Raw genomic sequence first — 27270 nt, 5'->3', positions numbered from 1 at the left:
TGACGGCAAGGGAAAAAAAAACAACAAAAAACTCCCAGTCACTTACACAAGCAAAATTCTGTTTCTGGAGTGTCTGGCAGTAATAAATAATTAAACCCCTTTTGCTTTAGCATGGAGCAGAAGAGAAAGGCGGTGGGGGCCACAATGCACCAGAACAGCAGCGTGGGGCATCACAGGTGGAGTGGGGCAGCTGGCAGGGGTGTGAGGAGCTCAGCACCCCCTGGCCGATGCCAGGGTACCACCTCCCAGTGGGTTTGCTGGCACGCAGGAGCCCCAGAGCACCACTGCCTTGCCCCCCTCGCCCCTGCCCTGCACCTCAAGCACCCCTCGTCTTGCAGGTGCCCCGCAGCTGTGACTGACCAGGGCACGAGCCAGGTGACAGGGGACCCACCAGCAGGGTCACCCCCTGGGAAGCTAAAATAAGGGCAAAAATTAAAATAAATAAATTAAATTAAATTAAAAATTAAAATTAAAAAAAAAAAAATTAAGAGTGGGCAAGTGAACTTTTTTTCCTTTCCCTGGCTTCTCTTTTTTCAACTGTTGCAACTCTAGCTTACGGTATTGGAGTAAGACGTGCTGGGTTGCAACAGGAAAAAAAAAAAACACAATTAGGTAATAATCCTGCTCGTGCTTCGCCTCTGTGGTGAGACTGCCTTGGCATCATCCCCATCTCACAAAGCAAGCCCAAGTCGCCCTTTCCAGCAGCAGCAGCAAATGAACGCCGGGGCCCGGCGGCGCCTCCGAATGGTGCCTGCCCAGGATGGCTGTGCCGGCTCTGCACCTACGGGGACGGGTCCCGTCTAATTCGGCTGCTCAGCTCAGCTGCCCTTGCTCTCCCTGCTCACATCCGAGGTGAAGCACTCGTCCGCCTTCTGCTATCCAATTCCTTTGGCAAGATCGAGATCACAGCCACACCCCGGGCCTGCAGTGAGCTGTCGCAATAATGCGATTTTTGTGCCTAATGCTTGTAACACGCATCAGGTTGGCATGCGAAGGGGATGCCGGCTCCTTTACATCGGAGGATGGTCTGTAGTTGTGTGCAGGCATCAGGCCAGCCTACTTCCAGCCTGGCTGCCTCTCCCTGCAGAAACCCCATCCCACCCCATGCAGGTTGCCAACCGCTGTCAGCTCACACGCCTCTTGAGGGATGCCACAAACAGCTACAACGTGAGAATTCATCTTACTTCTGCTTCCTAGACGTTCACCAGGCATTGCTGGCTGGGGCATTGGACCCCGAGGGCAGGGCAGGACGCAGCCCCGGACCCCCTGCGCCGACACGTGAGCGGCAGCGAGCATCGCCCGGCTCGGGTAAGCAAGGCGCAGCAGAGGCGAACGCGCTGCCTAATTGGTCTCAGCTGGAGGCTGCGCCGCGCGTGTCAGCGTGGTGAAGAAAGCAGGTCTACGGGAGAGGAGACACGGCAGTCAGCAATTAAAGAAAAGCCCCCGTTTCCCTTCCCCCTCTCTGCCAGCCCTGAGCCCTGGAAGTTTGGGTTTGGTTTAAAGGGAGAGCTTTTCTTACCGCGACTGAAATGACCTCGAGGTGTTGCCACTGGTATTTCCAGGTTTACTACTGAGAGCATCTGCGGGGATAACTACAGAGACCTGGTTAAGTCAAGTCAACGTCTGCACCTTCATGTGTCCATTCCTCTTTTTTTTTTTTTATTTATTCTTTTTTTCTTATACACACAAAAGAATTGACACAAGGAAACTCTTCATCCAGTTCAAATCCAAGTTTATTAGCCTGTAAAAGTCTGTTTCCACACAGTAATCATAAGAAATGAATGAATGTTTATGGAGCATAGCATAAAAAGATAGCAAGTCAGCCATAGCTTGGAGTTTATGATTGTTCACAAAAATTAATCAGCAGGTCACATGGCATTGCATCAAAAAAGGCAAATCAGTTCTAGGAATGCAAACAGTCAGGATAAAAAGGCAAAACAAGTCAGAGCAGAATATCAGAAAGCAATAATTAGATTCACAGTTCCTAATCTGGGTGGCAGATTTCTTTAGACAAGGTTATTTACCCACTAATTCTCCCAGAACGGGTTGAAAGCCGTAGTTCTGTATTAAACCACACATCCTCAGTCAACACAGCAGCCGGGCAAATTAACTATCCATCTCTAGGCACGAGTACTAAAACGTAGGCACAAAAGAGACGAAGTCCACTCCACAGATCAGCTACTTCTCATAGAGCCTGGTGGCCTCAGACGCTCCCAGCTAGAAATCAGAGGTTCCTACAAGCCACACGGACCGAGCTATTCTAGTCACTATCTTGACATGCAAACCTTCTTTCCCCTTACGAGCCCTCCAACGTCCTCTCTGCTCACCAGATCTGGGGAGGTCCTCCCACCTCCTGCTTGACACAGCAAACCAGCCCCAAACTCATGGAGATGTGGGAGGGGAAGGAGCACCGGGCGCCCGGCACCACCGTCTCTGTGTGTGCGGTGTGCACCAAGGAGGCGGTGGTGGGGACATCTCACTGTGCCCTGGTCACCCCAGTGCTGGTCTTCTTTGGGGTTGTGTCTGATTGCCAAGCTGAGGTTTGGACTTTGCTCAGAAGCTACAAGTGATGCAGAGAGCACCCGTGCTAGGAGATTTGGGACAGAAACAGGAGTTTCTGACCTGGGCTAGCTCTTCTCTCTCTTTCCAAAGGAAAACATCTAGCACACAAGATCTGTGTTTCTTCTTTTTTTTTTTTTCCTAAAGAAGTGCAGATGGCGAGCATTATTAACTCTGTGATGAGGGCAGATGTAAAGGAGTAAGGGAAGAAAGGTGTTCTCAGATAGCGGATGCTTATATATATTATAAACTGAGCTGGGGGAAACCACTCTGAGTCTGGGCTCTGATTGACGTGGCGGCACCTGAAGATCTTTCTACAAGGATGCTGATGAATTACTTTCTAGCACAGATCCTTCACTCAGCATGTCAGAGGTGGCTTACACAGACCAATGAATCCCCAACCACAAGAGCTTCCCTTACAGGGCACTCAGATTTAGACTTCTTAGTCTACTCAGAAGTATCTTCAAAGTTTGTTGGGAAATTAAGCCATTAGGATTCAAGTCTAAAACCCATTTTTCAGGGAATGGGCAGCAGCATTACAAATTATTCTTGCTTATTATATTAAAAATAACATGAAAACACCTTAATATAGTTTGAAAACTTCAAAGAATAATGGAGGCGCTTACTTTCTGAGCATTACAGCTTATTCAGGCAGCCTAGATGACTTGTCTTACAAGATTACCACTTGCTACACACATTTCCTTTACTCTTGTTATGTTAGGCAAAACCGCCTTTCCGAAGAACCCAGCTACCCCAAAAACCGTGTCCATCCTGAATACCAAACGGCAAAGAGAAGCAAGGCCAGGGTGGGGGCAGATCCTGATATCTGTGTGATGCTGAACGTCACCTTTCTTTCCTCAGATAGGGCTGGTGGTCTCAAATTTCATTGTATATTCTACCGACAAGACGCGCTTCTTATTTTCATAGACTTTTAGGGCCATCTACCCATGCTCACTGCACACTGGTGACCAAGCAGATCCTAGCATCAAACTAAGGTAGAACTTATAACAAAGCCACCTCTGCAATTTCTTCCAATTTCACAAGTTATCTAGCAAAGCCCATGGGAATCCGAGGAGGACTAGGGCCTCCCAGAAGGCACGTTGCTTTGTACCGCTAGACCATTCATAATTTCAGACTTGTTCCTTGGAGAAATATCAGGGAGAGCTGAAATGGCTAGTGGCAAAAACAAATTGAGTCCAGCACAGCCTAGAAGAATTGAGCTTCCACGCAAAAGGATATTTTCCTTCCTCTTAATAGTCTCAGTAATGAGTTTGTCAGTTTGGGCTTTGAAGAATTACCTGCTTGTTGTTTGGATTGGTTTTTCTTTTTTAGATTTTTTTTTTAATTAAAAAATAAAAGCTATAAAAAGCTAAAGGTAGTTTTAAACTGCAGGGTTCATATCTGGGGTGAGTATTTCTCTGGAGCTGAGGGACGTTTTTCATTCAGACTGGTATAAAACAATACTCAAGGGGAAAAATAGTTGAAAGAGAAAGCATTAAAGGAATAGGAACTCGGAGACCTCTTCCTGCTTCCAAATCGACCATCTCACAAAATTAGCACATTTCCTCCCTGTGAATTCTGTATCTAATCCAGAGAGATCACTGAATTGTGCCTGAGCAACTTGGCAGCCCTTTTCCTCCTCTTCAAACAGAACTCAAGGCTCACTCTTGGCATTGTCTAATGAGCGGTCTAGGTCTCACAAGAGCATATATCCTTACGGGCTTCGAAGAAGGAAGACAGAATCAGTGAAAAATCCACCCCTGTTCCTTTTGGTTTTGTTGCTTTCTTAAGAAAACAAAAGGATACACCCTTGCTCCCCAGAAAGTCAGCTGGGATCGAAGGAACCTGGCGGCCCGAAGGACCTACCTCGTCTTTCACACCCTCTCATAGTCCCGCGCTGGCACACACGAGCTGACGTTACGTTCATGCAAGGCACATTCACGGAGCAACGACATGCCAAATTTCACGACAATCAGGTGATGTGTCGCCCGCACACTCGCGTGCCTTCCCACCTATCTGGTGTTGTTTTAATACCTGTCTGTAGCACGGGGAAATAAAATGGAAACAGGAAACGGATTCCTTTCCTAGGAGTAGCTTACGAGGCAGGCAAAGAGCAGAAATTTGAACTGAGAAGCAGTAAAACAAAGAGTAAGATACAGCCATCATTCACAAACCATGCTCGTAATCCCAAATGCTCCAAGAGTGACGTGATAACCCACGCTCAGGACTACGTTCTGCTGCAAGAGTTAGGGATGAGGTTTCACCATTGTACGCTCTTCCCTACAACGGTAACTGCTAAGTGATCGCGTCACCCTCACTAGTCCACCTTCCCTGTACAACAGAGGCCTGCACCGAAGGGCTGAAGGCTGTTCTGCAATCCATCTTAGTTCTAACTTCACTAACCTTTTCATAGCCTCTAAATCTCAACGTCACGTTCCTAGTTTTACAAAGGCGGTATGTTTTTTTTTTCTGCTACCTTAAGCAACTCAGAGCACAACATTACCTGCAGGTATACAACTCACGGGGTTTCCATCGACTGCCAATTGAGAAGGAATTAGTTGTGTAGCTATTGTACCATCACTTCATAAGCATTCATTCCCAAACATGTGATTGGGGTCAGCTTTTGGACCCTCTGGCTCATTTTGAGGATTCTTTTTTTAAAAGAAGTTTTCACCGTTTAAGATCCCACAAACAAAACCTGTTTATGGAAAAAGAGAGATATTTTGAATACTAAAGTCCTTTATTCAACAACACAGAAATATCACAAAAACAACTTTACTGGGCAAATTGAATGTTTTTATACAGTTTTGTACATGCCCCATAAGTGATTATTTTTTTTTTCATAAATACACTGTTTTCCAAAACTGTTTTTTTTCCATAATTGCACAAGCATACATACACCTTACACAAATATCTATTAGAAAATTTAATAGATAACTGCACAGTTCAGAAATAGGAGAACACTGTGAAAGGAGTACATTTCTGCGGCCCGTGTTTCTGAAAAAAAACCCCTATAGTTCCCTGCAATTGTGGAAATTGAGTACTTTCTAACATAGGAGCTGTCTTTTATTCACTAAGAATACAGTAGAGCTCAGCGTGAAACTGCCAAATTTAATAAAAACAAAATCTGAAACATTTAGCTGTTACATGAGAACCCACTGTTTGATATCACTATGCATCTAACCATGATCAAAGACCCACTACTGCTTTTTGCTGAGTGTATTCGACCCTGAATGGTATGTTCATTTAACCACTTTCTTTCTTCATTATTTGATTACAGATATAGCCCATTTAAAAACTTGGTATTCTTTAACATTAATTCCATGACTTACATACCAGGGGTTCTGCACGAAAGGGAGCATTTGCCCCCTTATGGAGGGTCTGTTATTAATTCACAGAACGGGTACATGTGCCTCCCTTTCAGCCTTGCCATTTTTCCTTCACGTTTATCTGGGGTATGCCAACAATGCTTCCATTAGCCTTAATGTTCACACCTAAAAGACTGCAAAATTGTGTTCTGCCTTTTTTTTTTTTTTAACTCTTTTTTGCGTCGTGCAAATGAAAGAGGAATACAAATTTTCATACTGGAAAATGTTTTCGGTCTTTGTGAAAAGCACAAATTTGATCATTAGTACTTGAAAAAAAAAATCTGATTTACAAATATGTATATAATGGGGGAGAAGGAAGGCCAGAAAAAGGATTTCCTTCTTTGAACATCACTAACCAAAATGCTCTATGTGCACTACATCACATAGATATTGTTTTACCCAAATCTAAAAATGTGATGGTGTAAAGGAACAACATCCGAAATGAAAACCACGCGGGAAAATCAAAGAAAAATCAACTCTTGTTCATTTTCAATAATTAACAGGTTTGCTTGTTGTTTTTGTTTTTAACAATTTTGAATTGACATGTAAAACACCACGATTACAATATACAGATCCATCAGTTTTTAAAAACAAAATGACAAAACAAAAAAAAAGAAAGCACATCAAGACATGCAACATTAGGGTATTAGACAGTAAGTACATTGCTATGAATATTCTTTGTACACCTAATGTAGCCTGAACTTAATTTTGTCTCTACTTCTGTAAGAGCAATCACAATTTTCCTAAAAGCAAGGCAAGCTTACCAGCCAGATGTGCAAATAAGGCTTCGGTTGATGAGTCAATCAGCGTTTCGGTAGAGAAGATCTTACAGAGCTCATATTGGTCTAGTGGTCAGCAACAGAGGCCCTAACCAAAACGTCTCAAACACAAAAGAAATCCGTACACAGCTGCCGTAGGAACAGACGTAAAGCTTACTGTGTGGTTATGCGACTGATGGCCTCTCACAAACTCTACGAGTGGCACCGTGACAGAAGCATTTTGAGCATGACGCTCCCGTTTCTGAAGCCATGGCATGACATCGCACAATGCAATGACGTAGACATGTGCATCGACCCCACGTCCGGTGAGCCCAGCCCGCCCACGCTCCTCCAGGTACCGTGGACCACCCCTGCCCTGCCCGGCCCGGCCCTGCTGACACACGAGACCTCAGGAGGCTTCTCCTGGAGGACCTTGGCTCTCCTGAATGGTCCCAAGAGCCACCAGTCCCGAGAGCTCCCTCCCCTGACAAAGCCGGCGTCCCCCCTCCTATGCAGGTCCCACACCGCGGTGCTCCCCACCACCCCACATGCTCCACCACATGAGGGTGACCAGGGGCCAAGGGCTGAAGCATTGAGCAAATAACGGAGAAAGTGCTGAAACGAGAGGAGATTTGGATGGGCTGTGTTGTCATTGGCCAATTGTTTCCATGCCCAGCACCTGTTCTGTGAAACTACTGGTAGTCCTGTCTTGTACAAAATGATAAATCTATCAAGTATGTGGCACAACAGCATTCGCTTACTTTGACGGGACGGCCTTTTCACTCATGAGCGGTGTGACGAAGCCAAGCAATAAAAAGTGTTGATCAACTGGTATTAGGTATCCCTAAGTTCAGTATCCTCCTTATCTTTCACAACACATGAGGTACAGCCCTCCGTGCGCTGCCTTCCCAGAGGGCAGACGACGCTAGAGTAGGAAGAAGAATGGCAGACTGTTCTGCTGGGGGCCTAAGGGACTGGTGGTTCAGCAAAGCTAAGATCAGCGGACTGAGGAATGTGTGTGGAGAAGCGGTCTTTGCTTTTTGTAAATTTAAAAGAAAAAAAAAAAGTTAATTTTTATACCACAAAAACATCCAGGCTCTCAAATGAACAGAACTGCAAGTGACACCCGAACCGGTCCAATGATCAAAGATCAACTGTGGAGAGCTCCACTTGTACCAAAAATATTGCATTCAACTTTATGAAACATTTTCCCCATTGACTGAAAATTTTACATAAGAACCCATAGATGGAGGGTAATTTGGCCGAGTCATCGTTTATTCTAAGGGCTCGTACTCACTTTGTTTTGCATTCTAGAACAAACTTTACACAGACGACTGGTGTTGGATGTCCACCTAGGCTGGGCAATCCACCATGGAGCGCAGTGAAAAGTGGGTCAAACACCATACAGCATTTTTGGAGGGAGACCCCTCTGTAAAGCTCCTTTGGAAGCAATGCAAGTGCATAAACCGCTACTCTAATATAGTGCTTGAAAGAGTAATCTTAAATTGTATGTCTTCCCTTCTTACAACACCATGACAGAAGGTAATTGCTAGATGTGTCACAATCTTTTTATCTTGGAAAACTTGGCATCAAGTCTCTATCGAAGGATGCATGGTAAAACAGTGCTGCTGTTGCTGCTGCTGCTAAACAACTAGCAAAATAATATTTAAAGCCAGGATTTATTGCTCCGGATTTAACTCGCAGAACCACACTGTTGTGTACAAACCGTTAATCTCCATAGATGCTCAGACATGATTGTCTCCTTGTGTCTAAACACACAAAATACAAGCAGCTATCTGTACAGTTTACAGTACTGAAACACATATATTTGAAAATGAAGTATAGATATGTTACTTTTCAAAGATACATGACTTTATAGCAGGGGTTTACCCAAACTTTTTTTTTTTTTTTTTACAGCCACTTTAAAAATAGACAACAACTTCACTAGTATAGCTAAGTTACATCAAAGAAAGAATCAGTGTACTGAATGTGAATAAGCCAGCCAATTCCCCAGGCTCCCAGATTTTTGTCTTTTGCTTTTGAGGAAACCCCTATACAGAAATGAAAATAGTATCTGAGTATATTCTTCAATGGTGGACTAAGCAGTTTCTTAAAACAAGACTTTAGCTTGCCATTCACTTCGGACTGCCTTGAAAATAAGATACACTACTGCTTAAAAGAACCATCGGAATGCTTCAGCGCTGGGAACAGGTGTTCTCTAAAAAAAAAGCAAGAAAACAAGTTAAGCTTTCTTTTGCGGCATTACAACACTCGATTTCTTCTACTTGTTCTTTCCCTTTACATTTCAGGCATACTTTCAGTTATCTAGGAACAGCACGATGCCTCACACAGCTTGACAATTCATAGAAACACACGCACATGCCATTTTAGGGTCATACGTGACACGTGTGAGGTAGCATATAACACACCTAACATGCGGTCTCCTTAGTTAGTCAAGCAAGGTATTCATGGGAACGCAAACATTGTTATCAAAAACATCTCCTGGAAAGCAGACAGTGCTTTTGGAACAACCACACAACTTCGCCACGGTGCCTGGCTGCGTCCCGGCATAGGGGATGCATGGCTGCAGGCGGGTGGGTTTTAGGCCGGGCACACGCTGTGGCACGAGCACTTCTTAGGACAGGGGAGTAAGGGAGGCGTTGCCCTGTCCAGAGAGCACGCTGTGCTCCAGGAGCAGCTCATCCTCAGGCTGGGCCCCTCACTCTGTGTTTCGGTTGTAGGGCAGAAAGTGCCAAAGCGTGTCCTCGACTCGGTAAGAGTGAGGGAAACTCCCGACGGACCCAGGGGGCTGAGCAGGCTGCCCACCTGCCCGCTTTGACACGCGTCCGGGCCCCTGGCCTCACGCTGAAATGGCCTGCCTTCACGGCCACTCCCCTTCCTCCTTCCCCTGGCTGCCTTCCCCCAAAATGGTGTCCGCCTGCATTTGGGTGCCTCCATAGGCACCTGAGCACAAGCAAATTCCTTTCACAGCTTCAAAGTATAACATACATCAGAGACAGAAGTGCTGAGCCTGCAAGGGCAGTGTCTGCGAGGTCCTTCCTGCCCTCAGTCTCCTTCAGAGTCAAAAGATGATGACAGTGCCCTCCAAGCCCATGCATACAGACCCACGTCTCTCCTCCAGAGCTACTGACCAGGGACGGAGCTGGAGCCAGCCCTGAGCTGACGCCGGATCAGCCAGCCTGGCTCATTCAGAACTGCCCACGAGCAGCAGCATCAGAGATTGTCCTAAAAGCAAAACCCTGGGAAACCATACACAAATACTCGCTGATTTTGCTGGTGGTGGGTATAAATAGCAGGTTGTCTGAAAGGGGAGCAGACTCTGTGTTACTGCTACATTCATCCTGCGTGCCCACGGACATAAGGGAGACAAAAGCACTTCTGCCGCGCCACCAGAAGCCCGACCTGGGCCCAATGCCCGATCCCTCTCCTCAGGTGCTGGGGTTTCATAAATCACCTGAAAATTATCTCTCACAGACAACGGGCTGGTTCACTGATACAACCACCCCAAACGGTTGGAGTTTTCTTTGCGCCAGCATCCACCTCTGCCAGCCCCTGCTGCGTCCAGCGCGGTGGTGAGGAAGCAGCACGAGCAAGCTCCCCAGGCACACCGAGGACAGGCGCTGGCACGGCACGGCTGTCCCCGCGGGTCGGTGTGGGCTGTAAGATGGCTGCTGAGCTCCAGCGAGGGATGCGGATTCATAATTCATAAGGAGGTCGGCTGCAGGAGAGGCTCGACTTCAGAGTGGTAGGAAGCAATCACACGCCTAAATTGATCTCGAAAGAGCAGCCAGACATGCAAATGTATTAAACTCAATATATTGTCTTCGCCTGAAAACTAAACGTAATACTCCTCCGTGGGTCCATCTACCTAAACACAAAACCGCAGCTAGCTAGACAGATTTAAAGGCGTAGCAACTGAGATGGCCTTTATTTATTTCCTTGCAGCATCAGGTCAAGTTACTGTCAGACGTTGTCATATCAGCTGGAAGGAAAGGTGCAATGTCTGATTAAAAGGTCATTCAGACCTTTAAATACACGGAATAATATTTTTGAAGGGCAAGGCTGTGGTTTAAGATGTGTGCTTTTGAAAAACTACAAGATAAGGAATTTTGCATCCGCACGCCGAGTTCTAATTACAGATACGCATTTACAATGAAATATCCATTGCGCTAACCCCCTATTTGGGAATGAATTATTAATCCACGCTTAAACAAGAAAGCTTTCGAAAATGGGATAGGTGGCTCAAATTAAAGCAAACCCGATTTACGAGGTGAAACCCTTAGATTTTGCCCCTGCAAAAGCCAAGGTTATTTCCAGACCAAAAAAAAAAAAGCCCCTTCAGCCCGTTCAGCAGCTCGGCACACCAACAGCCAGGCTCAAGTGCAGCCACCATCTACCGCCTGCATGCTTAAATTCGGGAGTCCCAGCTGGGGAATGAAGCTCTCAAGGAGATTACAGCGTGCTGCCGGCCCCGCGCGCTGCCAGCGGGGCGTCATTATCCTGAGTGACGGGGAAGACAGATTCCCCCGCACGTCGGGGAGGCGGGCGAGGAGCAGGACAGGAGCTGATCAGCATTGTTGAAGGCAGCCGTCGCTGCTCGCGCTGGTGCAAATGCTGACAAACGGCAGCCTGGCTCCCAGGAGGATGCTCAGAAACCTGTAATGCTGTAAAGCGCGGCGGGATGGAGAATTTATCCCTGCGCAAGCCCGGTGCCAAATGACTTTCTTGCTTAAAACTTGCTATTGCACTCTCCTCTCAGCAGCATTCACAGACGTTTGCTGCAGAAGGGGAAGGAGCAACTCAAATGTCTGAAATCTTAAATTTTAATTGTCTCCTTGAAAAAGTATACTTCGATAGATAACAGAGAGTGTTACATTTTGGGATTTCATGAGGAGGTGAAAAAGGCAACCAGAACCAACAGAACAGGGAAAATCCCTTCAATTAAGCAGCAGTGGAAAAATCATATACACACATCCATTACCAGAGGCTCATTTCGACAGCTGAGCTCTTCATTTTTACAGCACAAGTGTTCATTAAAGAACAATGCCTCCCACACCTGCAGTGACCAATAACCCAGTGAACCCCACAGGGCCACCACGCTGGCAACAGGAGGCCCACTCGCTTGCCCAGCTCAGTCCCAGCCCCAGCCTTCGCAATCTCATGCCTACACAATCTGCTGGAGTTGCTCACGAGCCTCACAGCCACCAGAAAGATTTGGTAGGTAGATGAGGAATCAGGACAGCTAGCCACCCCTGCTAAGGATGCTGTTGCTTGGGGTGCACCCAAATCCACAGCTGCATAGAAAGAGAACTTTATCGCCTTTATCATTATTTTCTGTAGGGCTACGGAATCTCTTGGGTAGAGGTGAGCCGCATTCAGAAATAAAATAGAATAATAAAATACATCAGAGCACTACATGATTATGGCCTAATACCTTACCAATGTTAAAAGATGTTGCATTATGTAAGACCCCTTTGATGTTTGATCCAAGAGCAAAAACCCTCATCTCACAGAAGCAAACTCACACGCTGGCTACAGCAAATTATTTGGCAGATGTGGCACTCCTCATTCCTCTTCATGAGTCCTGGCTGAAATGATCCAGCTCAACACAGACCCTTTGGGAAGTGTATTGCAGCTGAGGTATTTTCAAGATATGGGCCACCTGACTGTCTTTACAAAGACCTACACAAAAGAAATAGGTAGCACTGGGGGATCTTTGTCCTTACTGCATCCCAAATTCCAATGGCAACACAAAAGAAACTGGTGGATTTTCCTGTATTTCCCAAAGCACCACGCAGGACTGGTGCTGGCCACATAGGGAAAAATGACCTTACAAAGGTCGACCTTACAAACCCTACATGAGTGTCTCAGCGTGGAGGACAATCCCTGCTTGCAATCCCTTCCACAAGCGGGGGGAAGGAAGGCACGTAGGCCACAGGATGTACAGCATGAAATTTGGACCAGTAAGTTGTTTTTTTATATATGCGTATACATATACACACATGAATGCATATACATAACAAATCAGTGACAGAGAAATCCAGTGCTACATGACGGCTAACGGGTTCAAGTGGGAAGTCGTGGTCCTTGCACAAGATGCAATCTGGATCGATCAGCAGCCCAAGAGCAAACATTGACCACCACTGGTCATAAACCAGTGACTGCATACATTCCTAATACATTTGTGAATGCGGACTACAGAGCCTAACGCCCACAACTGCCTGAGAGGAGCGGAGAGCCAGAACAGTGAGCTAAACCCCGGTGAGCCAGCAGACTGGCCTTTCCTCCACCCCATGTCTGCGCCACTAGCTGACGTGGCTGCCAGCTCCCCCATGCTGGAAATGGCGTTGAATAAACGCACAGCCTAGCTCATACAGAAGCAGATTCTGGTGCAAATCCAGGTGCTCCAAAACTCCCTTTCCATCCCCAAACTGCTCCCGTTTCCTATTCTTTTCCTTGCAGCTCTCTGTGGACAGCCAGCAGCTGTACCGCAGGGCGCACCGTGTGAGTACCGCCACCGCCGGCCCACACCAAATGGCGGCTCCGGGCCTCCTGACATGCCGAAATACAGAGCCACCTGCAGAGGAGCGCAGCCTTCCACAGCGTCCGCGGCCTGCTTTGTTCCTCTCATAAATATACATCACCTACAGCGGTGGCTGTGGGGAAAACCTCCCGGCGCTCGCATCCAGCCCACACAGTCTCCTTGAATGTTTTCCTCCAGGCAAGGAGGCTCAGGGGCAAAAGGCTGGCGTGCACATCCCCCGCCTCGTCCCCACTGGAAGGCGGGCAGAAGGAAATGGCACAGCCTGGTGAGCAGACACTGTCCCCAGCCAAGATCTGCTCCCCATAGCCACGTTTTTGGGAGGTAACAGCCCTCTCTGAGCAGCCAGCAGATCAGTGGCCTCGATGGATAGAGATAGGGTCATGAAGCCAGCAGTGAGCATGTTTCTGCAGCCCAAGCTAAAAATACCTCTCACCATACCTGAGCTGCGGGCCTGGCTCCCTTCAAACCAAAGGCAAGATTTAACATTTATTTTAAAAGTGGGTTTTATTTGCTCTGAGAGGACATGAATCCGCTTGCCGGCAGCTATTTTTCCACTCACACTGCGTATCTCCTGCGTCGTACTTGACACAAACCAGATTTAGCACATTCCAGGTTAGGAAACTCATTCGGCTTTCTCTGCCACCAGCTGCACAACGCGAAAAGCCCCGCTAGATGGGACACGGTAAGCAGTCTGGGACCATGTTTTAGAAACCCAGCTCCTCCCCAACTGCCTCCTCAGAGATCACCAGCTCCAGAGGCTCCCGTGGGGCTAGCTAGATGCGTGCCCATGGCCACCGGGGAGCTGAAGTCCCACTGCTACGGGGCCAGATCCTGTGCTCGGGCTCAGCATCGGCAGCAGCTCCCCAGCTCAGTCAGGAGGGTGAGCCGGAGGAGCAATGGGTTTCTCCACAGGAGAAAGAATGAGCAAACGCATCTCTCATTTACATGCAGCACACAGCAGAGTTTATTTTATATATTAACTTTTTTCACTTTATATATGAGATTATATTCGAGGAATGGGTAAACAATTTCACTTTTTTGATCTGGAAAAAAGAAAAGTATAACACCGTTGGGGAAAACAGATGGCAAACACAGATCAGAAGCCATAAGGAATCCAGCCTAATCCTGCCGAAGGAAAACATCTCTGTCCCAAGCAGTGTTAGCGGCGGCACCAATGCCAGGACTGGCCACACCAGCAAAACCTCTCACACGCTCTGCAATCCGCACCAAAATCCCCACGGGGACAGGTCGGGGCACATGCAAGCTGTAATGCAGCATTACTCCAGAGCCAGGGCTGATGCTAAGCAGGTCAGAAGAGCTGTCACTTGGTGAGCTCGTCCTGACGGTGGGGATTAGCATCAAATAGCCCAACATGTTAGCAGAAAGCAGAAAGCTCTCTTACTGAGGAAAGTTTTGTAGAGAAATTCTTGGACACCAGTTTGTTACCATCATGCAACATAAAACCCAAGGCACTACAATGCAAAAGAACACTAAAAATTAAACATCCAGACCACTGCTCAGCTCCTGCTTTCACCTAGGACCTGGCTGGTGACTTACGCAGACTCTCCTCGGTCAGAGACAATCAGCTAGAAAAGTGTCAGACGCACTGCCATCCACCTTCTCCCTGATCAAATCCCCACAAAGACCATCCATCAGCCCCTATCACTGATCCACCCTGCACACGCAGGCTCACAAACCAGAATTATCCTTGTTAACATTCACTCCATTAATGAGAAATCCCCGCTGGTCCCTCACCCAGTGGTAGGAGCCTTCGCACGCAGTCTGACAACTCTATCATCCGCAAAACGGCTGCTGCGGGCTATGGCAATCTCATACAGACTGGTCTCCAAACAGAGGGGAGGCATGTTTCTCGGCGCCAAACCTACACTTAAATCTCTTTCCCCTAGAGCTGCTCTGCCTTCGGCATCTTTTTCTCCTGCACAGAGCCTAGCGCTGGCTACGATGCCTCATTGGTTAGCTAACTGCTTCTGTCCTTCGGGATTTCTCATACGCTGTTGATAAAAGAGCCAGTGAAAAATATATCCATTAAATGCTTGGCCTCCGCTTGCTTGTTTCTCTGCAAATCCTTAAGAGAAGAAAAAAAAAAAAAAGGGAAAGAAGAAAAAAAAGAAGAAAACATGTACTCAGAGGCTGCATTCAGTAAGCTACCTGGGCTGGGAGGTATTTCCAGCCGACGCCTGAGACTTGCTGCAGGTGCCGGTTCGCTTCTTGCAGCCCGTGAGCACCACGGGTTGTCTTGCCAGACTGAAGGAGAGCAGCAGCAAGACAAACTCCTGTGCAGCATGTCACCACAGCTCCCAACCAGAGGGAAGAGCTTTATGAGGCTGTGTATGGCTCGCTCTGAGTCCCATTAATTCCCTGGTATGTCTTCTGAAATTTTCAAGGGTGACAATTAAGATTCATCTCGGTGATTATTTTCATGACACCGTCAACTCTGCTGGACTTTGACCTGCAATTTATTTTACATCAGCTTTCAAGCAAACAGCCAACGGTGATTGCCGCCTCCTGGGACTGAGAAACGCTCGTGATTTAGAGAGAACAGCTTTTATGTCATTACCAAGCTCGTGCCACCAAGTCCGCTCCCACCCACTCCCTGGTGGCCAGCTACGCAGACCCATGACCCTTCCAAATATATTTTCTCCTCTTTTGCTTGCTCTGTAGCCAAACAGCCTCTGTTTGACGGATACCACTCATTTTGGAGATTGCACACGTAACAGAATCTGCTCCCTGATGCTCCTTCTCCACTTCTGATCTCTTTAATGGCACTGCAATAATCACGCTTTGCCCTCCCTGTATCTTCTATGCGCTTCAGCTCCCTCCCACACACAATGTCTGCGTCCCCACCAGCAGCCAGGACACGCAGAGGGACGGATGTTACTCAAAAACATACGGGGTATTTCTCTTGTGTTGATGGAGCAAATTCTTTGTGTGACGTAGTGCAGATTGGCACACTGTTGGCGTACTCCAGCTTCCCTTGGACATGCAGTACATGACACCTAAGAAGCCTCTAAGCCCAAGCAGTTCTCATGCAACAAATCATCATTTTCAGCCCTTCGCTGCTAGCGTTGCCTCCCTCTTTCACATTCGTCAGCTTGTCTGTACGTTTGCCTTCATCACTTCCTTGTCTCTGGAACAACTTGTTCGGATCACACAACTCCTCCCATACCACATGCTCACCCAGCACCCAGATTCTCTCCGTAAATTCTACTCAATTCAGAAAAAAGAATGAAAACGAATGAAAAAAACTTCCGTATCAATGACAGCACGTGGAAAGCCCTGCTCACCCTCTTTAGGATCCCCTTCTGCTGTGCAAAGCCTTGGCCTTCCCTTGGAGAAGTTGTGGGAAGACAACTACCAGTGAGCTCTTCAGCTGCCGTGCCGGCATGACTAACGGCAAACCTCCTGCTCACCGCAGCAGCTGTAGTCTGCTTTCTTCACACCACAGGAGGTCTCACCACCATTTTCAGCGCCGCCGTGTTGCAGCAGACCACCTCTGGTACTCTGTCCACCTGCCCCACAGTGCCTGAACGGCTCCAGCTGAGGAGCAGCACCCTCTTGTTGAGGCTTTGTTCATTATTTCCAGCCCTGAGCTGCTCTTGGTTCCATCTCTGCTCGAGCACTCTGCGGCTGCTCTTTCCTCCTCACCTACTGTATTCAGTGATCTCCATCCTGAACTCTGTAGGACTTCCCATAACTTTCCAGTGTTTATTAAGATCTTCCCTCTACCTCAAATTCTAATGCTGCTTCTCCACTTTCTAAACCACTGAATAATCCATTATTAGCTCTTAGTCAAATGAAGCCTGACACCAGCTAATAATGATCCTATGCAGAAATACAACAGAGACCACAGCCAAGACAGCCTGGAAGTGAAAAGAACACTGTCCTGAGACAGGAGAGGAGCTACCTTTTAAAATGGCCCTCTCTTGTGAGACTGAAATGAGGAAATACACTATGTAGAGCAGAGGAAAGAATAAAACTCTATGGTGCCTAGGGAAAAGGCATTTGATGAGTTTGCTGCCCGCTCAGAACGCAGTATCCAGCATGACCCAGGCTGCTTTTATTCCTTTTAAGTTCTCGTATTTCACTCGGCAGTGTGGTATCTGGTTAAGTACGAAGAGACTCTGGAAAACTGCAAAAAAATTCAATAGGCTTAACGCATACCTGGCTATGGATTTTTATGGTCTTAATTAAGAGGATGCCTAGGAGTTCCAGGGAGGAGAAAATATTTCCCATAATGTCTGAGAGTAGAAGTTAACAAGCCTGCTGGGATCTTTTTAGCCCCTGCAGAGCTAAGGCTTCAATATTATTAAATGGCTGTCGCATCTGAAGTATGGTGCAACATAACTCAACAAAGAACAGCAAGCAAGGGATGCTGAAATGGGGGATGACTCTAGATTACGCCACAGAGTAATTCAATTTCAGGACAGGTGTCTGCATGTGATTGAACGTGATATGACTGTGGAAAACAATAAGTGTACCCAAAAGAAGAGAAAAGAGACACAGCAGGCTGGGCTCCCAAACAGCAAAGAGCGTCAAGCCAAACAGCATGCTTCAAGATGTGGTTCAGTATGATCATTCAGAGCAGATGAGCTTTAAAAAAATACAGACACTACAGAAGTAAAGAAATGCTTTCTTCGGATGGTGGTACACCTCAGAAAGCAAGGTATCTGCTGGCAGTTTTTAAGCACATAGTAGGTGACTTGGGAATTGTTAGCAACAGAGGCCAAGTCCCAGGGACTTCCTTACAGGGACACGAGTTACTTTCTCATTCCTCCTAACTCACTTGGGTACACCCGAAAGCTTATCCTAAGCCTTTCCCTGCACAATCGGCAGCTGCTTCCCATCGCAAACAGTGATCAAAAGGATTAGGCAGTATTTGGTGAGGCTTCAGGGTGTACACTCTAGGTTTGCCTGCTTAGAAATATCTTATTTACCAGCTGAACTCTTAAAACACATGCACGGGTAGAGCTGGAAAACTAGCAGCTGATAAAAAATTTTAGGCTATTTGGAAAGCACTTGTTCTCAGCCACTGCTAGGCATCAAGTGCATGACACAGAGTACTGAAATTAGTATCTATCTTTTATTGAACTGCCTAGAGTTCAAATGAAACAAAAATGTAGTACCAAGATGTTGCTATTCAAAAGGGATCATTTTCTGACATCCTAATTCGTTCCCCAGTCAAGCTAAGTCTTCCCTGACTTCAGTAATGGTGTTAGGTGTCAACCTAGCAAACAGACCTGCATGGAAAGTGGCCCAACAAAGCAGTAACGTCAACACACATGCACAGGCAAACAAAAATTGGGACTGTTGCTCTGAACTGCCGCTATATGGTTACCCACCCTGAATGAGCAGTATCCAACACGGTGTTCAAGCATCTACTGGCTTAAATGAGTCTCCTCACTTGAATAAGGCATGGGGTACACAGCCCACAGCACGTGGTACAAACAGCATTGGTAAGAGTTTACAAAAGTGCTGTAGCTGACATAGGGGTCCAAGTCATACTGGCTTCTGTGCTCCTCAGATTGAAATAAAAATTCCGAAGAGACTTAGATAAGACAGAAAGATGGACAGAAAGAAAGGAGAAGGAGAAGGAGAAGGAGAAGGAGAAGGAGAAGGAGAAGGAGAAGGAGAAGGAGAAGGAGAAGGAGAAGGAGAAGGAGAAATGAGGAGAAGGAGAAGGAGAAGGAGAAGGAGAAGGAGAAGGAGAAGGAGAAGGAGAAGGAGAAGGAGAAGGAGAAGGAGAAGGAGAAGGAGAAGGAGAAGGAGAAGGAGAAGGAGAAGGAGAAGGAGAAGGAGAAGGAGAAGGAGAAGGAGAAGGGAATGGGAAAGGGAAAGGGAAAGGGAAAGGGAAAGGGAAAGGGAAAGGGAAAGGGAAAGGGAAAGGGAAAGGGAAAGGGAAAGGGAAAGGGAAAGGGAAAGGGAAAGGGAAAGGGAAAGGGAAAGGGAAAGGGAAAGGGAAAGGGAAAGGGAAAGGGAAAGGGAAAGGGAAAGGGAAAGGAAAGAAGAGCCCATTATGCTTATTGCTGCTCTAGAAAAAGCTCTGCTTTCATTCATATTTCTCATGACACATGCCACTTGTCCACCCTAAACAATGCGCATCGATTTCATTATGTCGACTGAAAAATAAGACAAATGTATCAGTGACAACACTGGGCAAAGAACGAAGTTTGGCGCAGCATCCTGGAACCCCACTGCACAGCCTGTATTGGTATGGAGAAAAACGTGCAAAGAACTTTTCAGTGCAGTCAAAGCACAGAACTGCCATAACCAGTTAACCTCCCTTACCATATGGACAATTTCCCTGGCAAACAATCACAGTTCAATGATTTAAAGCAAGCAATTTCCAATGCACGTAGAAAGCAGTGTTTGTATGAAAGAGGCTGTTCAACCCTTGACTGGCCTACAATTTTTGCTGAATTAATTAAATTTCTGTTCAGTTCAGTACCAGATCCCAGCACTAAGAGATTTCCTTAGGTGGGAGGGACTTCATTTGGAACAAAAAAATGTGACTTTTGTCCCCCTTTTACAAAACACAGGTGCTATTGCACTGTATCAAACAGCAGTTTCCACGAGGTGCATTCTGGATTGAACACAGCTATCGTCACGTGGTTGGGGCAGTTCCTTTGCTCTGCAAGCATCACATGAAGAAGGGGGAAACAACAAAACATGAAGCAGTAAAACGGGCTACATCCGTCTCCATTTCAGAGGATATCCCTTGCGCTAGGTTTTTCACGCTCGCTAATCTGCCAGAGCCGTAGGCAGACCAAAAGCTCAACTCTGCAGGGCCCTCAAGGCTGCCCTCAGTCACACGTCTCCCACTGACTGCAGCGTGAAGCCTTGCGAGATGTGGTCCCACAGCAGAAGGTCAAACAGCTTCAACGAGTGCTCCAAGTGGCAGAGGTCAGGACATGGTGAGCCACGGTGACACCTGCAGCCGCCCTGGCCTGTGCCGGGGGTGGCAGCGAGAGGCCTTGTGTCATGGAGTCATCCCTGGGGATCCCCAGAGGTCGAATGGAAAACTCAGCACAGAAAGCATGTTTAGTGGGGGGAAATCGCTTCTTCCAAGGCCCCAAAAAACTGACGCCTAGCCACAGAGCCCTGTGGCTGCCCACCCAACCCTGGCCTCGCTGCCCCGCGACCAGGCCGCGTGGTGGTAAGATGGCCGGGGTTGGGTGCCGCTCCTGTGGAAACCAACCACCGTGACCCTACCCCCAGGGAAGGATCCCAAATTCCCTTGAAATGCGACTCGGTGAGGTGCCTCGGTGGGATCTGGAGGCTGGTATTTCAGGTCGGTGTGTGGGGGCTGGTATTTCAGGTCAGTACGCAAACGTTTAATAGCGCACATTACTAACTGGTGAGGCTGATACAAACAAAGCAAGCGGCACGGACCAGTACGACAGCACGCCCAAGCACCAGAGGACATTTCACATCTGGGCTGAACCGTGCAGACCCTGCCGCCGTGAGTCAGCCCCTCTGCCTGCTTTTGCTATCACGCTAATGAAAATGAGGAGTGGGCCACCTGAGTCAGGGTGGTTTCCTTCAAAGAGAGTCACATCCGGCTCCTGATCTTCCTAACCTGCTGCAGAAGTTACAGACGCGTACGCCCATCAGAGGAAAATAAGTAGTCTCCACGGGTAAATAAAGATTATGCCTCTTTAAACCAACTGTAAATCTGCATGAAGACAGAATATACATACACAAGTAGGCAGCGTGCAACGTGACGTCAATCTTAGTTTTAGAGATTTATTATTACCATACATAAAATTTCCTAGTAATAATAACATTCTATGTAAAATACTAGAGCATTGGGACACTTTGAGGGTGAAAATTGTACAAGAAAAATAGGAAAAAGTAGTTCTGGTGTTTAAAAAAAATGCTGGGAGGGAAGCACTCCATTAAAAATGTAAGGGTCGGGGACTGGAACGTATTAACGTGAATCTGTCTTACACTTGGTGTAGTAACCTTGAGAATTTTATCGTACGCCCTCATTGCACCAGCAGAAGAACAGATTTAAAGGAAAAAAGAGAGAAATGCTTGCAGTGGGATCAATCAGTTTGCTGTTTATTGTTATTATTCTTGTTTTCCGTTTATTTCGTTTTTGAGCACAGTTCCGCCCCTGATTTGAACCCTCTCCATGACTCGCAGCCGACGTTGAGCGCAATTCTCACGTCCTACGAACACACCACCCACGGTGACCCCTTCCTCGATCCTCGCTGCATTCCCTCGGGACCGTGCCTTTGCAGATGACAAGGGATCACTGGAGCAGACACGCCGGCTCCCCAGGGCCGCAGGATGAACAAACCCGAGATGCCCACGCAGTAGGGGAGCACTCCCTGACCCACCACGGCCACTGCCTTGGCTTGGCCCTGTTGGCCCTGCTGCTCCCTGACCCACAGCCTGCTGGCTGCCACAAGGCCAGCGCCGCACTGCCACACGCGGCCTTCGCAGTCGTGCTGCCACGCGTCGTTACTCGATTAGAGGAAAGACAGAAGCAGAAGTAAGAGAAACAACCAAAAGGGAAAGTTGCTCTGTTATGGAACTCCTCGCCTATGGATGTTTCTGTGAGGCGGTGAGCCACGTCCCGTGACACGCTTTGTGGCCAGCCACGGCCTGCAGCAGGCCGAGGCCCTGATGACTCCTCCACAGGTGGGAACCAAGAGCCGCGTCCTCCGCGTCCCGGCCCAGCAGCGGAGGAGCTTCTGTGTGTTTATCCGTCTGACAGAGCGCAAACGGGGGGGGAGAGAAAGCAAAGAGAAGACGCGAAGGCAGGTGGTTATGAGAGTACACAAGTGGCTAATAAAACCACGGTTTTTACTAGTCGCAGTGGTTAAACAATTTTAATGGGCGGCATTCTCATAACATGCCTGAGCGGCTTTTAGGGCTGCCAAACACCTCTGTCAGGAGCGAGGAAGTTCTGGAGATGCACGCCGAGACGCACGCAAGCCCATCGGAAGATCTGATAGCGTGCAAATGCGCTTCTCCCAGAGATAGCTCACTTTCTGCACAAATCGATAAGCCATCAGAAGCTGCCATTTATCACGCCCGTTAAGCCCCAGCAGCACCCAGGCTGGCGAGCCTGACGAGAGGCCCTCGTGCACGGCTGGGCGCCGCGGGGCTTCTCCACATCGCTCGCCAGAGAAGTCCCGTTTGGGCTGCGCTCGGTACGATAGTCCATCGGGAGGAGACCGGGGTACTATGCATCTTCTTTGCAAACTTTCTACGAAAGCAACCACGCTGTGTGTGCAATTGAGATAAACCAAGGGTTGCTAACCCCATCTAGTCTCCAGCACCTGGAGAGTCCGTACTGGGCTGGAGGTCAGTGATGCCGGGCCCTCACACACGCACAAAACCAGCCAAGAGGATGCAGAGCTACAGAGCAAACTTCCAGCAAGGAGAGGCCGCTCTTGCAAGGAGGAAATTCATCGGTTATTTTGATGAGGCCGGCTACCAAAGAGTTAACGCTATCGGCCAAACGTCACTCACAACCCCAGCGTTGCCTTCATCCCAGCGCCCGGTGCCACTCTCTGCGTGTATTTAGCGCGGGTCGGATGGGTGGGCTCTCACTGCTGCTCCCCCCCGGGGCCCTCATCCCACCTCTGCTCCTGCGAGCAATGACCGGGGCACCGGCCGCCCCGCGCGCACGGGAACAGGGGAAGTTGCGATTTCTCACTTGGTTGCTAATTTCTGTGACTACAAATCTTGATGCCACCTCGTGTGCACTGCTCCTCTGTACTAAATCCATCATCCTCGACACCTCCAGACACATCTGATACGTGCGCCTCGCCAGCGACACTATAATTTTAATAATGACAAGGGATTAAGTATGATTACTAGTCTCTCCCCTCGCTTGTTTCCTTTGCCTAACGACATCAACCACCAGCCGTTTTATGTGCAGCGGGGTACTTTGCCTTCCATTGTCTGTTGGGCTCGGGTACGTTCACCGAAATTTCTGCGCCGTCGAATCTGCCTGTCTGCGGCACGCCTAGCAACCTTGAAAGCCTGTCTGTACGGCCGGGGAGCATTCAATAACACATCGTCAGGTCCGAGGGCACGGCGTAAAGAGACGTGGGTGCAGTCCGGCCAGAAGCCTGCGCTACGTTTTTCCCCCCGTTGTACTTCACACCCGGCCACCCTTCTCCCCACCACCCCAAACCACCACCACCAGAGAAAGAAAACCCACCAACGAAAAGGCAAAGCAAAGCAAAACGGCTCGGCACAAACCGAAAGGAGAGAGAGAGGAAAACCCAGAGAGAACCCAGAGATAGCCACCGGTCTCGGAGCACGGGCGGCGGGCGGGCCAGGCGAGCGGTGTCCCCGTGCGGCGGGGAGGGAGGCACGGAGCCGCCTCCGGCTCTCCGGCTCGGGCCCGCTGCGGGGAGCGGGGCCGGGAGCGGGGCCGGGGCCGGGCGGCGCGGGGGGGCGCCGGGCTCCGCGGGGCTCGGCGGGGCCGGGGGGGGCCCTCAGAGCCTGAAGGAGGCCTCGGAAAAGGGGTGCTGCATCTTGAAGCTAGACAAGAAGCACTGCAGGGGCGGGGGCAGGGGGTTGAGGAGGGACGGCGGGAGGCTGGGGAAAAAGAAATCATCTCCTCTGACCTCTAGCGAAGTGCCAGGTTTTTTCTTAAGCTCTTCACATTTCCTAAACTTGCAGATCTGGTGTCCCGTTTTGCGGTTCCTGCAACTGCTGCAGACTCCACAGTTGATGAGCCGCTTGCAGGGCACGCACACCCCGCAGCGTTTCCGCTTCTTCTTGGCGGGGTTCCCCGACCCGGCCCCGGCCCCGCCGCCGCCGGTCCCCCCTCCGCCGCCGCCGCCGCCGCCTCCGCCGCCGCCTCCGCCGCCCCCCGCCCCGGCGGCGGCGCCCAGGGCGGAGGCGGGGGCGGCCGAGGCGTGGCTCTGCGGGCAGTCCGCCAGGTTGGCGATCTGGAAGGCGCTGTCTGTGACGGCGGCCGAGGCCGCGGCGGGGGAGTGCAGGGCCGTCATGACGATGACCCCCGGCGGCAGCGAGAGGCCGCCCAGCGCCGGGATGGCCGAGAAGGTGCCGACGCGCTCGGGGAGGTTCATGATGTCGGCTTCGGCCGCGCCGCACTTGAGCTTGTTCATGCACTCGCCCGCCAGCGGCCGGCAGTGCTCGGGGGCCAGGCTGGAGAGGAAGTTGTTGTTGGCCATGGGCAGCGCCGGCTGCTCGCCGGGGGCGCAGCCGGGCTTGCCCAGCCGCTGCGAGTCGCTCCGGTGGTGCATGCTGCCCCTGCCGGCGTGCAGCGACGAGGCGGCGGCGGCGGCGGCCGCGGCGGCGGCGGCGGCGGACGAGGAGGAGGAGGAGGAGGAGGAGGAGGAGGAGGAGGAGGAAGGCTTCCTCGCCGCGCCGCCGCCGCCGCCGCCGCCGCTGCCCCAGAGCATGGCGGTGGCGGCGGCGGCCGTGGCGGTGTCGCAGTTCCAGGGGGACATGCCGATGCGGGCGGCGGCGGCGGCGGCGGCGCTGGGGAAGATGGGGGTGGTGATGCGGGCGATCTTGGCCGCCTGCGGGAAGGCGCCGCCGTTGGTCTTGTAGAAGGTGGCGAAGGAGCGGTACCTCTCCATCTCCGAGTTGTAATCCACAAGGCTGTTGAGGGCCCCCTCGGGCAGGTGGCTGTCCTTGGGCAGCCCCGGCGCCTCGGGGTTGGGGCCGCTCTCCACGCACACGTTGGTGTTCATGGTGGCCGCGGGCAGGGGGGCCGGGGGGCTCAGTCCTCCGCAGGGCGCGTCCCCGCCGACGCCGAGCGGCCGGGCAGCCGCGCCCGCTGCATCCTCACGGGAGCCGCCGCAGCTGAAACACACAAAGTCGGTTCCCAGAGGGGGGGCGGGAGGCGCCGGGACCCCCGGCTTCATCCCCAGCCTCACCCCCCGGCTTCGCCCCCAGGTTCACCCCCAGACCCAACCCGCTCCGGGCCGGGTTGCTGCGAGCGGGACAAGTCCCGCAAAAGTCCGCCGTGGGGCAGGGGGGCTGCCCACCTACCATGGGGGGGGGGGGGGGGGGGGAGAGAGAAAAAAAAAGGGAAAAAAATAAAATAAAAAGGCACAAGGAGGAGGAAGGGGGAGGGAGCCGCCAGCTGCCACGGTGTCCTTCTGCGCCCGGCGGTCATTAGCTGCCTGCCGGCACAGCTGGCTCCGGGGGGGCAGGTCGCTCCCTCCCCGCCGGGGGGGGGGGGGGGTGCGGGGAAAGCGGCTGGGTTTGGGAAAGAAAAAAAGAAAAAAGAAAAATATATATATATATAGTAATAATACTACTTAAGCCAGGCAATTTCACAGCGTGTGATCTCGGCGCCTGCAGCTGTGCACAAGCCGGAGGGTTCTCCCCCAGCTCCCCGCCGGGGGGGGGCCGGGCAGCCCCTGCCGCAGGCACTGCGGGCCCCGGGGGGGCTGCGCCGGGCGCGCAGGCGGGGATGAGCCGGCAGGGGTCGGCGCTTTCCCTGCCGGGCAAGGGCTGCCGATCCCCGGCGATTTTGGCAAAGTTTAGGAGGGGGCGAGGGGGCCGTCCCCCCCGCCTCCCCCCCCCGCAAGGCCGCCGCTGGCCGGCGGGGGGGGGGTCAGCCGGGAGCAAGGCGGATTATGGCAGCCTGCGAGAAGTGAGGCGAAACATCCCCGGAACTTAAAAAGCCCTCGGTTGAGGAACACTGGCTCTTTGTTTTCCAGATGCTTTACCTGAACAGTTTAGGCATTTCTAGCATCTTTTCCGATGGACGGCGATCGATCGGAAGCGCTCGCTTCAGGGCCGCTAATGGGGCCGCGTCTCGTTCCCAGACGCCGGTACGTTCGGTTCAAAACGGTTATCAATTACGGTAATTACGATCATAATTAGATTAATGAACCGTTCGGAGCCCGACCTCCCGAGCGCACAAACTTCATCTTCCCCCGCTGCCGCGCACCGCCGGGGGGGCTCCGGGTGAGCGAAGGCCGGGGGAAGGGGCGAGAAACCTCAGCCCCGGCCGGCTGGGAGCCCCCCCGGCACACCCCGGCAGGGGAGAAGCGAGACGATCGCTCCCTCCCCCGAGGTCTGGCGGCCGTACAAAGGCTGCCCCGGCGAGCTGCGGTTCTTGCGGCGAGCAGCCGAGGGTCGGCGTGTCCGGCAAAACGCCCCCCACCCCTCTCTATCCCCCCGTTTCCAGCAAGGGGGGGAATAAAAAAAAAAAAAAACCCTAGCCGCACGGCCTCGGTGCCAACTCCTCACTCCAACTAGTTCTGGGAAGGGAACCCGCGCATCGCATCGGGCGAGGATCGAAAGGCTGAACGCCTTTGATTGCCGAGGCCGGGGGCCGCACGCCTTCTCCTGCCCCGTTCCCCCCCTGGCCGCCCCCTCCCGGCACAAGGGGGGTGCCCCCGGCCGCGGGGACCCCGCTCCCCCCCCGGCACCGCAGCCCTCGGCGAGCTAAAGAAATGGCAATCGCTGCCCCGGCTTCTCCATTCCGCTCCCGCTTCAGCCAAATGTGACCGTACATGTGCAATATTGCATGTCTGGTCTGCCGAAGACAGAGAGATCAAAGGTCATATTTAGCATTCAGGAGGAGGGGCGGGTGCAGATTAATTAATATATTAATATCGCGGCGCCTTTTATTGCCCCAGCCTAGCATTAATCTACTTTTGCGATCCCAGAGGACGAGAACAAAACAAAATAAATTTTAAAAAAAAAAGGGAGAGAAAACAAAAAAACCCTTCCCCCCCAAAAAAAAAATAATAATAAAAGATAACCCACCCCCTAAAAAAATACGGAGAAGGGGGGAGGGAGAAAGGAAAAAAAAAATCAAACCAGTCACTTACCAGGCTCTTTATTTGGGGGGGCTTGAATTTGCAGACGCTACCAGCCTGCCTGCCTTTAATTAGTTGCACATCAGTCCCTAACACAAAGAAGAAGAAGAAGGAGAAGAAGAGGAAAATCTCCAGATGTGCCTTGGCAGCTCCTCAATTACAACTTTGCTACTTGTAAACAAACTGCGAGGGGCGGCGGGGAGGGGTGCAAGGGGGTGGTG

At 50.4% G+C, this 27270-nt stretch overlaps 1 protein-coding gene and 1 long non-coding RNA gene across 11 annotated transcripts in view; one reads left to right on the top strand and one right to left on the bottom strand.

The window, feature by feature from the left end:
* The window catches only part of CXXC4 (CXXC finger protein 4), a 94802-nt gene that overhangs the window by 33669 nt on the left and 33863 nt on the right, over positions 1 to 27270 (bottom strand). For 5 of the 10 annotated variants that reach the window (XR_013950682.1, XR_013950683.1, XR_013950684.1 and 2 more), the window contains exon 3: positions 23864 to 25073. Coding sequence is in view for 7 of the 10 variants with exons in the window: in XM_080590686.1 (XP_080446812.1) it covers positions 23864 to 25073 (1210 nt within the window). In the remaining 3 variants the exon portion in view is untranslated. Of the gene's footprint in view, positions 1 to 1718; positions 25074 to 25534; positions 25934 to 27061; positions 27139 to 27270 lie in introns of those variants that run through there. The other 5 variants (XM_080590688.1, XM_080590687.1, XM_080590683.1 and 2 more) reach the window with 4 other exon arrangements.
* Positions 24165 to 27267, top strand: LOC308194594. Its single transcript, XR_013950689.1, has 3 exons — positions 24165 to 24305; positions 25940 to 26053; positions 27096 to 27267. It is a non-coding gene; the product is annotated as an uncharacterized lncRNA (long non-coding RNA).

The sequence above is a fragment of the Anser brachyrhynchus genome, assembly GCF_964034855.1.
Source record: "Anser brachyrhynchus genome assembly, chromosome: 4".
Taxonomy (NCBI): domain Eukaryota; kingdom Metazoa; phylum Chordata; class Aves; order Anseriformes; family Anatidae; genus Anser; species Anser brachyrhynchus.
The sequence above is the reverse complement of the archived record's forward strand: the minus strand, read 5'-3'. Positions and strand labels throughout refer to the sequence as shown.